At 41.9% G+C, this 13,900-nt stretch overlaps 2 protein-coding genes across 2 annotated transcripts in view; one reads left to right on the forward strand and one right to left on the reverse strand.

The window, feature by feature from the left end:
• Positions 1-514: 514 nt before the first annotated feature.
• atp5f1b (ATP synthase F1 subunit beta) lies at positions 515-3,844 on the reverse strand. The gene is made up of 10 exons (XM_079263780.1): positions 3,686-3,844; positions 2,806-2,979; positions 2,562-2,736; positions 2,172-2,293; positions 1,914-2,098; positions 1,686-1,844; positions 1,495-1,617; positions 1,102-1,314; positions 826-1,027; positions 515-745 (listed from the first exon to the last, which is right to left on the reverse strand). The coding sequence occupies exons 1-10, from the start codon at positions 3,798-3,800 to the stop codon at positions 648-650; spliced, it is 1,566 nt and encodes a 521-aa protein (XP_079119906.1). The 5' UTR covers positions 3,801-3,844; the 3' UTR covers positions 515-647.
• LOC306774178 (uncharacterized protein) overlaps positions 3,828-13,900 on the forward strand; it is a gene marked incomplete at its 5' end in the record, with an annotated part of 644,048 nt that continues 633,975 nt past the window's right edge. The window contains one exon of the mRNA XM_079264158.1: positions 3,828-3,945. Within this exon, the coding sequence (XP_079120284.1) occupies positions 3,828-3,945 (118 nt within the window). The remainder of the gene's footprint in view (positions 3,946-13,900) is intronic.

Below are 13,900 nucleotides of genomic sequence, written 5' to 3' on the forward strand. Positions count from 1 at the left end.
TTTTCCATCTTTTGTTGGCATTAAAATAAATTTTTACCAGGGGTGCCCAAACTTTCGATGACCACTTTATTTTCCTGTCTTCACTCCAACATTTAATGCCAGAATCAATAAAAGTGTATTTAACCCTTTAGATGCAGTTAGATGCTTTACGTTCCAGCAGGCCAACATGGATCTAATGGAAAGTTTTTATTCTGAAGATATTTTCATGCATTTTTAGTCAGATGCTGATTTTATGGCCCTGTCGGGACCTCTAAAGGTCCACCTGCGTAGAGCTGAGACGCGCCGCCAACAGGGAGCGAGGCGTCGAGGCGCCGCCAACAGGGAGCGAGGCGTCGAGCCGCCGCCAACAGGGAGCGAGGCGTCGAGGCGCCGCCAACAGGGAGCGAGGCGCGGCGGCGCCGCCAACAGGGAGCGAGGCGCGGCGGCGCCGCCAACAGGGAGCGAGGCGCGGCGGCGCCGCCAACAGGGAGCGAGGCGCGGCGGCGCCGCCAACAGGGAGCGAGGCGCGGCGGCGTTGTGTAAAGGCGGCGCTTTATTCCATCTTTCATTGAAACATTAAATAGAACTTTACAGGTAAATCTGTTTTCCAGACATGTTACACGAACAACAGGACCCCCCCCCCATCCGGAGCCGAAGCGTCGCCACGCCTACGAGTGCTCCTCGGCCAGCTTCTCTGCTTTCTGGACCACCTCCTCGATGGGGCCGACCATGTAGAAGGCCTGCTCGGGCAGCGCGTCGTACTCGCCTGGCAGACGGACAAACAGGAATATTTAGCATCCAGAGGAGGACTAGACTAGAGGCTCTGGGGCAGGACGGCTCACTCACCCCCCAGGATGCTCTTGAAGCCTTTAATGGTCTCCTTGAGGGGCACCAGCTTGCCCAGGTGGCCTGTGAAGACCTCGGCCACCTGGAAAGGCTGCGACAGGAACCGCTGGATCTTGCGAGCACGAGCGACGGTCAGCTTGTCCTCCTCAGACAACTCGTCCATTCCCAGGATGGCGATGATGTCCTGCAGGGACTTGTAGTCCTGGAGGGAAACAACAACCCGGTCACCGCGGCGACTCGCTGGGTTCAGGTGAAGCAGATGCTCCGCTCCCCTACCTGCAGGATCTTCTGCACGCCTCGGGCGACGTCGTAGTGCTCCGACCCCACGATGTTGGGGTCCATGATACGGGAGGTGGAGTCCAGGGGGTCCACAGCGGGGTAGATGCCCAACTCGGCGATGGCGCGGGACAACACGGTGGTGGCGTCCAAGTGAGCGAAGGTGGTGGCTGGAGCGGGGTCAGTCAGGTCGTCGGCAGGCACGTAGATGGCCTAGAGAGGAACAACACCCATCGAGACATCCCATTGGCTCACTTGTCTCTATAGCAACGCCTCCAGCAGGACCGCTCCAGAAGCACTTTCACCTCTGCTGCTGGAATACCTTCACTTGGTGCAGGAGCGGAGCTTAAAACCCCGCCCACCGCGACGATGCCCCGCCCACCAGGACTTTACCTGCACAGAAGTGATGGAGCCCTTCTTGGTGGTGGTGATCCTCTCCTGCATGGTGCCCATGTCGGTGGCCAGGGTGGGCTGGTACCCCACAGCGGAGGGGATGCGACCCAGCAGGGCCGACACCTGAAACGGAACACGCAGCAGTCAGCGCCGCCGACAACCCGATCAGAGCTGCGTCGCGTGCTACCCACCTCCGAGCCCGCCTGCGTGAAGCGGAAGATGTTGTCGATGAAGAGCAGCACGTCCTGACCCTCCTGGTCGCGGAAGTACTCGGCCACGGTCAGTCCGGTCAGAGCCACCCTGGCCCTGGCGCCAGGGGGCTCGTTCATCTGTCCGTACACCAGCGCCACCTGACGGCGGACCAGAGTCAGAGACGTTCAACCCCACCCCCCCACCCTCCCCAGAACGCCAAGCCTCACCTTGGAGGTGGTGTCCTTCAGGTTGATGACGCCCGACTCGATCATCTCGTGGTACAAGTCGTTTCCCTCGCGGGTGCGCTCGCCCACGCCGGCGAACACGGAGTAGCCGCCATGAGCTTTGGCCACGTTGTTGATCAGCTCCATGATCAGCACGGTCTTGCCCACGCCGGCGCCGCCGAACAGACCTGCCACACAACGCAAAGCGTCAGACCTGGGCTTCAGACACGTGGAGGCCAACCTCCCCGCCCCGAGGCGTACCGATCTTCCCTCCCTTGGCGTACGGCGCCAGCAGGTCCACCACCTTGATCCCGGTCACCAGAATCTCCTGCTCCACGCTCATGTCGGTGAACTCCGGAGCCTCGGCGTGGATCGGCGCCGTCCTGCAGAACAACAAGAGGCAGCCTGGTTTGAGCTTCCCAGTCTGCACCAGCAGGAGGCGCTACGACCAGGGAGCCAGGAGCTCGCCGCCTCGGCGTGGACGTCCTGCAGCTCCCAGCACACCTGAGTCCCATCAGCCCTCCTGACGAGCTGCAGGCAGTCATCCCCGCCAGGTGTGCAGGAGCACCTGTAGGAGAGCAGGCGCTGCGTTTCCTGCTTCCGGCGGGGAAACGTCTACAGCTGCTTTTATCAGACGGAGGATTTACTCACTGCGTGGTGGAAATCGGACCCCTTTCATCGATCGGCTCTCCGATGACGTTCATGATCCTGCCCAGGGTCTCAGGACCCACCGGGATCCTGATGGGGGCACCGGTGTCCAGAACCTTCTGCCCGCGGACCAGACCCTCGGTACCGTCCATGGCGATGGTCCGCACCGTGTTCTCCCCTAAACACAGCGCAAGTCATTAACCTGTGGCGTGAAGCCGGACGCCACGCTGCAGACGCCACGACTTACCGAGATGCTGCGCCACCTCCAGGACGAGCCTGGACTCGCGGCCGGTCACCTCCAGGGCGTTCAGGATGGGAGGGAGGCCCTCGTCGAACTGCACGTCCACCACGGCGCCGATGACGGCCACGATGCGGCCGGTGGCGGCGCTGGCGGCAGCGGCTGGAGCCACATAGTCTCTGCCTGCAACAGGTAAAGAAAACACTGCAAACATTCAGCGAATGCGGCGTACATGGGTCACACGTCATGACGTCACACGAGTCATGACGTCACAAGCGTCCAGCCGCAGTGACGTCAGCTGTCCCTGACCTCGACCTGCAGCCCCAGGTCGAGGTCAGGACGGACACATTCTACATGTCCTGATCACCAAACAGCTGCTGTTAATCAGGACGTCTCGCGCCGCAAGAGCAGCCATTTTCCCTGCAGATCTGCGCGTGCACGTCAGAATGAATGAGACGACCTGATGCTAACTATGCTAACAGACGATCAGCTGCTAAAAACACGCAAACAGCCGCTAAAACCTGCTTCCAGAGCTGCTTCCAGACTCCAGGCTGACCCAGCTGCTGTCCGGAGGACTGTCTCACCTTGCTGATCCGCCGCTAGCCATGCTAAGCTAACAGGCTAGCGTGTCATTAGAAAGGTCATTCCTGCTGATAAAGGAATAAATCTTCCTGTTGCACACACAGATCTATAAACAGCTCTATAGCCGCAGACTGAACCCTCTGGATCTATCTGCACTCTGGAAAACTAACTTTAGATGGAATAATTCTCCTTTTCCCCGTGAGGCCTCGTGCAGAGGCGTGCTAACAGCTAGCCTCAGACAGCTAGCATCAGAATATTTCCATCTTCTTCCTTCATAAACAAAAAAAAAACCGCGGAGCGGACTCACGTGACAGGACGGCAGGGGAACCCAAGAGGGCCTTGAAGGGCCGGGTCCCAGGCCTGAGGGCCTGCAGGGCCTGTAGAGCCCCGGAGCAGCAGCTTCGTCCCGCGGCTCCCAGCATGCTGAAGATGTCTGAAGGTGGAGAAAGATGGAGGAACGCAGCTTTATGGCTGTCCGGGGGAACTACTGCGCCTGCGCGCATCCGCAACAGACTACGCCGAGCATGCGCAGACGTGCTGCTGCTATTGTGTCCTCAGAGCTGAGAGGTTACATTTAACCCGGGTTATAATCCACACCAGTCCTCTTCCCACCCGGGTTATAATCCACACCAGTCCTCTTCCCACCCGGGTTATAATCCACACCAGTCCTCTTCCCACCCGGGTTATAATCCACACCAGAGCTTTAAGTGGAACAGAATAAGTGCTGGTGTTCCCTTAATGACTTGCTGTCAGTTTGTCGTGTAAATATGGGACAAAAACATGGCTGATACTTATATGTAGATCTATAAATTGATCTATAGATTAATAGTTTTATAGAACAGAAATGACAAAAAATAAACACAGCAAGTTCTAAATCAAATCCACATTTCAAATCAAATCAAACTTTATTTGTATTGCACTTTTCGTGCTTAAAAACAATACAATGTGCTTTACATTAGAAAACATTTTTTTTTTTTTTTTTTTTTTAAATCAAACTAGATAAAACACCAACACACATACACATCCCCTTTCACCCCCCCACAACCACCCCCACCCATGCCCTATCAGCCAGGTGCATGTGTACCAGATGTGCACCAGATAAGGAAACGATATTCTCAGGGAGCCTCTACACAAAGGGTTAGGATTAGGGCCCCAACCAAGACCACCCAGGCCATCACCATGGGGGCCACCCGGATCCGGGCAGACAGGACCCACGCCACAACCGTAAGGCTGCAGCGCAGGATCCCGACCCACCAGACAGGGACAGGCCCAACTTGCCAAATTCAAAGTACCATGGAGACACTTAACTGGACTTCAAGCCTCGTTGCTGGACATTAAAAATAACACTCAACAGTAAATACAGAAACGTAAAGTTCATTAACCCTTTCATGTATGAATTAATCATAGAAACAATAAAAACATTATTTTAAATACAGAATTTTACCTCTACAAATATGCAATGATACTTTTTAAGTTAATGAGTGATTATTCAAAATTTTAAATTATTTTAATGTTCTCTACAAAATGGTTATGAAATAAAATATAATCATAATTGTACGACGTAAATCTTCCATAAAGTATTGCTGTATATTTTTCTTTTTGTAGAACTACTGTAGTAAATGACTGTTAGTAGTACTACTGTAGTACATGACAGTTAGTAGTACTACTGTAGTAAATGACAGTTAGTAGTACTACTGTAGTAAATGACAGTTAGTAGTACTACTGTAGTAAATGACTGTTAGTAGTAGTACTGTAGTACATGACTGTTAGTAGTACTACTGTAGTAAATGACAGTTAGTAGTACTACTGTAGTAAATGACGGTTAGTAGTACTACTGTAGTAAATGACTGTTAGTAGTAGTACTGTAGTACATGACTGTTAGTAGTACTACTGTAGTAAATGACTGTTAGTAGTAGTACTGTAGTACATGACGGTTAGTAGTACTACTGTAGTAAATGACTGTTAGTAGTAGTACTGTAGTACATGACTGTTAGTAGTACTACTGTAGTACATGACTGTTAGTAGTACTACTGTAGTACATGACGGTTAGTAGTACTACTGTAGTACATGACTGTTAGTAGTACTACTGTAGTACATGACTGTTAGTAGTACTACTGTAGTACATGACTGTTAGTAGTACTACTGTAGTACATGACTGTTAGTAGTACTACTGTAGTACATGACGGTTAGTAGTACTACTGTAGTAAATGACGGTTAGTAGTACTACTGTAGTAAATGACTGTTAGTAGTACTACTGTAGTACATGACTGTTAGTAGTAGTACTGTAGTACATGACGGTTAGTAGTACTACTGTAGTAAATGACTGTTAGTAGTAGTACTGTAGTACATGACTGTTAGTAGTACTACTGTAGTAAATGACTGTTAGTAGTAGTACTGTAGTACATGACGGTTAGTAGTACTACTGTAGTAAATGACTGTTAGTAGTAGTACTGTAGTACATGACTGTTAGTAGTACTACTGTAGTACATGACTGTTAGTAGTACTACTGTAGTACATGACGGTTAGTAGTACTACTGTAGTACATGACTGTTAGTAGTACTACTGTAGTACATGACTGTTAGTAGTACTACTGTAGTACATGACTGTTAGTAGTACTACTGTAGTACATGACTGTTAGTAGTACTACTGTAGTACATGACTGTTAGTAGTACTACTGTAGTACATGACGGTTAGTAGTACTACTGTAGTAAATGACGGTTAGTAGTACTACTGTAGTAAATGACGGTTAGTAGTACTACTGTAGTAAATGACGGTTAGTAGTACTACTGTAGTACATGACGGTTAGTAGTACTACTGTAGTAAATGACGGTTAGTAGTACTACTGTAGTAAATGACGGTTAGTAGTACTACTGTAGTTAAATGACAGTTAGTAGTACTACTGTAGTACATGACTGTTAGTAGTAGTACTGTAGTACATGACTGTTAGTAGTACTACTGTAGTAAATGACGGTTAGTAGTACTACTGTAGTAAATGACGGTTAGTAGTACTACTGTAGTAAATGACGGTTAGTAGTAGTACTGTAGTACATGACTGTTAGTAGTACTACTGTAGTAAATGACGGTTAGTAGTACTACTGTAGTACATGACTGTTAGTAGTACTACTGTAGTAAATGACGGTTAGTAGTACTACTGTAGTAAATGACGGTTAGTAGTACTACTGTAGTAAATGACTGTTAGTAGTACTACTGTAGAACATGACTGTTAGTAGCGCTGTTGTAGTAAATGACTGTTAGTAGTACTACGGTAGTAAATTACTCTTAAGTAGTACTACTTTAGTTAATGACTGTTAGTAGTACTACTGTAGTAAATGACAGTTAGTAGTAGTACTGTAGTAAATGACAGTTAGTAGTACTACTGTAGTAAATGACGGTTAGTAGTACTACTGTAGTAAATGACTGTTAGTAGTACTACTGTAGTAAATGACAGTTAGTAGTAGTACTGTAGTAAATGACAGTTAGTAGTACTACTGTAGTAAATGACGGTTAGTAGTACTACTGTAGTAAATGACAGTTAGTAGTACTACTGTAGTAAATGACAGTTAGTAGTACTACTGTAGTACATGACTGTTAGTAGTACTACTGTAGTAAATGACTGTTAAGTAGTACTACTGTAGTAAATGACTCTTAGTAGTACTTCTGTAGTACATGACTGTTAATAGTACTGCTGTAGTACATGACTCTTAGTAGTACTACTGTAGTACATGACAGTTAGTAGTACTACTGTAGAAAATGATTGTTAGTAGTACTACTGTAGTAAATGACAGTTAGTAGTACTACTGTAGTAAATGACAGTTAGTAGTACTACTGTAGTAAATGACTGTTAAGTAGTACTACTGTAGTAAATGACTCTTAGTAGTACTTCTGTAGTACATGACTGTTAATAGTACTGCTGTAGTACATGACTCTTAGTAGTACTACTGTAGTACATGACAGTTAGTAGTACTACTGTAGAAAATGATTGTTAGTAGTACTACTGTAGTAAATGACAGTTAGTAGTACTACTGTAGTAAATGACAGTTAGTAGTACTACTGTAGTAAATGACTGTTAAGTAGTACTACTGTAGTAAATGACTCTTAGTAGTACTTCTGTAGTACATGACTGTTAATAGTACTACTGTAGTACATGACAGTTAGTAGTACTACTGTAGAAAATGATTGTTAGTAGTACTACTGTAGTACATGACTGTTAGTAGTACTACTGTAGTAAATGACTGTCAAGTAGTACTACTGTAGTAAATGACAGTTAGTAGTACTACTGAAGTAAATGACTGTTAGTAGTACTACTGTAGTACATGACTGTTAGTAGTACTACTGTAGTACATGACTGTTAGTAGTAGTACTGTAGTACATGACTGTTAGTAGTACTACTGTAGAACATGACTGTTAGTAGTACTACTGTAGTACATGACTGTTAGTAGTAGTACTGTAGTACATAGTACTGTAGTAGTAGTACTACTTTCGTAAATGACAGTTAAGTAGTACGACTGTAGTAAATGACTGTTAGCAGTACTACTGTAGTAAATGACTATAAGTAGTACTACTGTAGTAAATGACTGTTAGCAGTACTACTGTAGTAAATGACTGTTGGTAGTACTACTGTAGTACATGACTGTTAGTAGAACTACTGTAGTACATGGCTGTTGGTAGTACTACTGTAGTACATGACTGTTCGTAGTACTACTATATTACAAGACAGTTTGTAGTACTACTGTAGTAAATGACTGTTAGTAGTACTACTGTAGTAAATTACTCTTAAGTAGTACTACTTTAGTTAATGACTGTTAGTAGTACTACTGTAATAAATGAAAGTAGTACTACTTTAGTAAATGACTGTTCGTAGTACTGCTGTAGTACATGACTGTTAGTAGTAGTACTGTCGTACATGACTGTTAGTAGTACTACTGTAGTACATTACTGTTAGTAGTACTACTGTTTAAATGACTGTTAGTAGTAGTACTGTAGTACATGACTGTTAGTAGTACTACTCTAGTAAATTACTGTTAAGTAGTACTATTGTAGTAAATGACTGTTAGTAGTACTACTGTAGTAAATGACGGTTAGTAGTACTACTGTAGTAAATGACAGTTAGTAGTACTACTGTAGTAAATGACAGTTAGTAGTACTACTGTAGAACATGACTGTTAGTAGTAGTACTGTAGTACATGACTGTTAGTAGTACTACTGTAGTAAATGACGGTTAGTAGTACTACTGTAGTAAATGACGGTTAGTAGTACTACTGTAGTAAATGACGGTTAGTAGTACTACTGTGGTAAATGACAGTTAGTAGTACTACTGTAGTAAATGACAGTTAGTAGTACTACTGTAGTAAATGACTGTTAAGTAGTACTACTGTAGTAAATGACTCTTAGTAGTACTTCTGTAGTACATGACTGTTAATAGTACTGCTGTAGTACATGACTCTTAGTAGTACTACTGTAGTACATGACAGTTAGTAGTACTACTGTAGAAAATGATTGTTAGTAGTACTACTGTAGTACATGACTGTTAGTAGTACTACTGTAGTAAATGACTGTCAAGTAGTACTACTGTAGTAAATGACGGTTAGTAGTACTACTGTAGTAAATGACGGTTAGTAGTAGTACTGTAGTACATGACTGTTAGTAGTACTACTGTAGTACATGACTGTTAGTAGTACTACTGTAGTAAATGACTGTTAGTAGTACTACTGTAGTACATGACTGTCAAGTAGTACTACTGTAGTACATGACTGTTAGTAGTACTACTGTAGGAAATGACAGTTAGTAGTACTACTGAAGTAAATGACTGTTAGTAGTACTACTGTAGTACATGACTGTTAGTAGTACTACTGTAGTACATGACTGTTAGTAGTACTACTGTAGTACATGACTGTTAGTAGTAGTACTGTAGTACATGACTGTTAGTAGTACTACTGTAGTACATTACTGTTAGTAGTACTACTGTTTAAATGACTGTTAGTAGTAGTACTGTAGTACATGACTGTTAGTAGTACTACTCTAGTAAATTACTGTTAAGTAGTACTATTGTAGTAAATGACTGTTAGTAGTACTACTGTAGTAAATGACGGTTAGTAGTACTACTGTAGTAAATGACAGTTAGTAGTACTACTGTAGTAAATGACAGTTAGTAGTACTACTGTAGTACATGACTGTTAGTAGTAGTACTGTAGTACATGACTGTTAGTAGTACTACTGTAGTAAATGACGGTTAGTAGTACTACTGTAGTAAATGACGGTTAGTAGTACTACTGTAGTAAATGACGGTTAGTAGTACTACTGTAGTAAATGACAGTTAGTAGTACTACTGTAGTAAATGACAGTTAGTAGTACTACTGTAGTAAATGACAGTTAGTAGTACTACTGTAGTAAATGACTGTTAAGTAGTACTACTGTAGTAAATGACTCTTAGTAGTACTTCTGTAGTACATGACTGTTAATAGTACTGCTGTAGTACATGACTCTTAGTAGTACTACTGTAGTACATGACAGTTAGTAGTACTACTGTAGAAAATGATTGTTAGTAGTACTACTGTAGTACATGACTGTTAGTAGTACTACTGTAGTAAATGACTGTCAAGTAGTACTACTGTAGTAAATGACGGTTAGTAGTACTACTGTAGTACATGACGGTTAGTAGTAGTAGTGTAGTACATGACTGTTAGTAGTACTACTGTAGTACATGACTGTTAGTAGTACTACTGTAGTAAATGACTGTTAGTAGTACTACTGTAGTACATGACTGTCAAGTAGTACTACTGTAGTACATGACTGTTAGTAGTACTACTGTAGGAAATGACAGTTAGTAGTACTACTGTAGTAAATGACAGTTAGTAGTACTACTGAAGTAAATGACTGTTAGTAGTACTACTGTAGTACATGACTGTTAGTAGTACTACTGTAGTACATGACTGTTAGTAGTAGTACTGTAGTACATGACTGTTAGTAGTACTACTGTAGAACATGACTGTTAGTAGTACTACTGTAGTACATGACTGTTAGTAGCGCTGTTGTAGTACATAGTACTGTAGTAGTAGTACTACTTTCGTAAATGACAGTTAAGTAGTACGACTGTAGTAAATGACTATTAGTAGTACTACTGTAGTAAATGACTATAAGTAGTACTACTGTAGTAAATGACTGTTGGTAGTACTACTGTAGTACATGACTGTTAGTAGAACTACTGTAGTACATGGCTGTTGGTAGTACTACTGTAGTACATGACTGTTCGTAGTACTACTATATTACAAGACAGTTTGTAGTACTACTGTAGTAAATGACTGTTAGTAGTACTACTGTAGTAAATTACTCTTAAGTAGTACTACTTTAGTTAATGACTGTTAGTAGTACTACTGTAATAAATGAAAGTAGTACTACTTTAGTAAATGACTGTTCGTAGTACTGCTGTAGTACATGACTGTTAGTAGTAGTACTGTCGTACATGACTGTTAGTAGTACTACTGTAGTACATTACTGTTAGTAGTACTACTGTTTAAATGACTGTTAGTAGTAGTACTGTAGTACATGACTGTTAGTAGTACTACTCTAGTAAATTACTGTTAAGTAGTACTATTGTAGTAAATGACTGTTAGTAGTACTACTGTAGTAAATGACGGTTAGTAGTACTACTGTAGTAAATGACAGTTAGTAGTACTACTGTAGTAAATGACAGTTAGTAGTACTACTGTAGAACATGACTGTTAGTAGTAGTACTGTAGTACATGACTGTTAGTAGTACTACTGTAGTAAATGACGGTTAGTAGTACTACTGTAGTAAATGACGGTTAGTAGTACTACTGTAGTAAATGACGGTTAGTAGTACTACTGTGGTAAATGACAGTTAGTAGTACTACTGTAGTAAATGACAGTTAGTAGTACTACTGTAGTAAATGACTGTTAAGTAGTACTACTGTAGTAAATGACTCTTAGTAGTACTTCTGTAGTACATGACTGTTAATAGTACTGCTGTAGTACATGACTCTTAGTAGTACTACTGTAGTACATGACAGTTAGTAGTACTACTGTAGAAAATGATTGTTAGTAGTACTACTGTAGTACATGACTGTTAGTAGTACTACTGTAGTAAATGACTGTCAAGTAGTACTACTGTAGTAAATGACGGTTAGTAGTACTACTGTAGTAAATGACGGTTAGTAGTAGTACTGTAGTACATGACTGTTAGTAGTACTACTGTAGTACATGACTGTTAGTAGTACTACTGTAGTAAATGACTGTTAGTAGTACTACTGTAGTACATGACTGTCAAGTAGTACTACTGTAGTACATGACTGTTAGTAGTACTACTGTAGGAAATGACAGTTAGTAGTACTACTGAAGTAAATGACTGTTAGTAGTACTACTGTAGTACATGACTGTTAGTAGTACTACTGTAGTACATGACTGTTAGTAGTACTACTGTAGTACATGACTGTTAGTAGTAGTACTGTAGTACATGACTGTTAGTAGTACTACTGTAGTAAATGAGTGTTAGTAGTACTACTGTAGAACATGACTGTTAGTAGTACTACTGTAGTACATGACTGTTAGTAGCGCTGTTGTAGTACATAGTACTGTAGTAGTAGTACTACTTTCGTAAATGACAGTTAAGTAGTACGACTGTAGTAAATGACTATAAGTAGTACTACTGTAGTAAATGACTGTTAGCAGTACTACTGTAGTAAATGACTGTTGGTAGTACTACTGTAGTACATGACTGTTAGTAGAACTACTGTAGTACATGGCTGTTGGTAGTACTACTGTAGTACATGACTGTTCGTAGTACTACTATATTACAAGACAGTTTGTAGTACTACTGTAGTAAATGACTGTTAGTAGTACTACTGTAGTAAATTACTCTTAAGTAGTACTACTTTAGTTAATGACTGTTAGTAGTACTACTGTAATAAATGAAAGTAGTACTACTTTAGTAAATGACTGTTCGTAGTACTGCTGTAGTACATGACTGTTAGTAGTAGTACTGTCGTACATGACTGTTAGTAGTACTACTGTAGTACATTACTGTTAGTAGTACTACTGTTTAAATGACTGTTAGTAGTAGTACTGTAGTACATGACTGTTAGTAGTACTACTCTAGTAAATTACTGTTAAGTAGTACTATTGTAGTAAATGACTGTTAGTAGTACTACGGTAGTAAATTACTCTTAAGTAGTACTACTTTAGTTAATGACTGTTAGTAGTACTACTGTAGTAAATGACTGTTAAGTAGTCCTTCTGGAGTAAATGACTCTTAGTCGTACTACTGTAGTACATGACAGTTAGTAGTACTTCTCTAGTACATGACTGTTAGTAGTACTATTGTAGCACATGACTGTTAGTAGTAGTACTGTAGTACACAACAGTTAGTAGTACTACTGTAGTACATGACTGTTAGTAGTAGTACTGTAGTACATGACTGCTAGTAGTAGTACTGTACTACATGACTGTTAGTAGTACTACTGTAGTACATGACAGTTTGTAGTACTATTGTAGTAAATGACTGTTAGTAGTACTACTGTAGTAAATGACTGTTAGTAGTAGTACTACTGTAGTAAATGTCTGTCAAGTAGTACTACTGTAGTAAATGACTGTTAAGTAGTACTACTGTAGTACATGACAGTTAGTAGTACTACTGTAGTAAATGACTGTTAAGTAGTACTACTGTAGTACATGACTGTTAGTAGTACTACTGTAGTACATGACAGTTTGTAGTACTATTGTAGTAAATGACTGTTAGTAGTACTACTGTAGTAAATGACTGTTAGTAGTACTACTGTAGTACATGACAGTTTGTAGTACTATTGTAGTAAATGACTGTTAGTAGTACTACTGTAGTAAATGACTGTTAGTAGTAGTACTACTGTAGTAAATGTCTGTCAAGTAGTACTACTGTAGTAAATGACTGTTAAGTAGTACTACTGTAGTACATGACAGTTAGTAGTACTACTGTAGTAAATGACTGTTAAGTAGTACTACTGTAGTACATGACTGTTAGTAGTACTACTGTAGTATTTTGCTGTTAAGTAGTACTCGTGTCATTACTCAGCTCTGCTCCAGTCTGTATCATTACAACCACAGTTTTTTTCTCCACCTTTCTTTTCATCCAAATCACGTCCACTTCAATATAAACACAGAAGCAACGTGAACAACAGGACCTGCGGTGTGACGTTGTGGGCTACAGCAAGCATCGTGCGTCTGTTAACAGTACATTTATTTTTCAGGCAACTTTTAATGGCTTTTTAAATCAACAAATATAAGTTGTAATATGTGGTGAAGTCGTAGGAGGATATTAGTCCCGGTATGCACTATATGCTGTAAACAATAGTCCCGGTATGCACTATACATTGTAAAAAAATAGTCCCGGTATGCACTATACATTGTAAAAAAATAGTCCCGGTATGCACTATATGCTGTAAACAATAGTCCCGGTATGCACTATACATTGTAAAAAAATAGTCCCGGTATGCACTATACATTGTAAAAAAATAGTCCCGGTATGCACTATATG

The sequence above is a fragment of the Telmatherina bonti genome (genome assembly GCF_933228915.1).
Source record: "Telmatherina bonti genome assembly, chromosome: 24".
Taxonomy (NCBI): Eukaryota; Metazoa; Chordata; class Actinopteri; order Atheriniformes; family Telmatherinidae; genus Telmatherina; species Telmatherina bonti.

Excerpts from the sequence above, each read along its gene's own strand:
- atp5f1b (XM_079263780.1), bottom strand. The coding sequence starts at position 3,800 with ATGCTGGGAGCCGCGGGACGAAGCTGCTGCTCCGGGGCTCTACAGGCC. Across the intron at positions 2,980-3,685 it reads TTCCCCTGCCGTCCTGTCAC|GCAGAGACTATGTGGCTCCA; the intron begins GTGAGTCCGCTC and ends TACCTGTTGCAG. Across the intron at positions 2,099-2,171 it reads CGCCAAGGGAGGGAAGATCG|GTCTGTTCGGCGGCGCCGGC; the intron begins GTACGCCTCGGG and ends GTTGTGTGGCAG.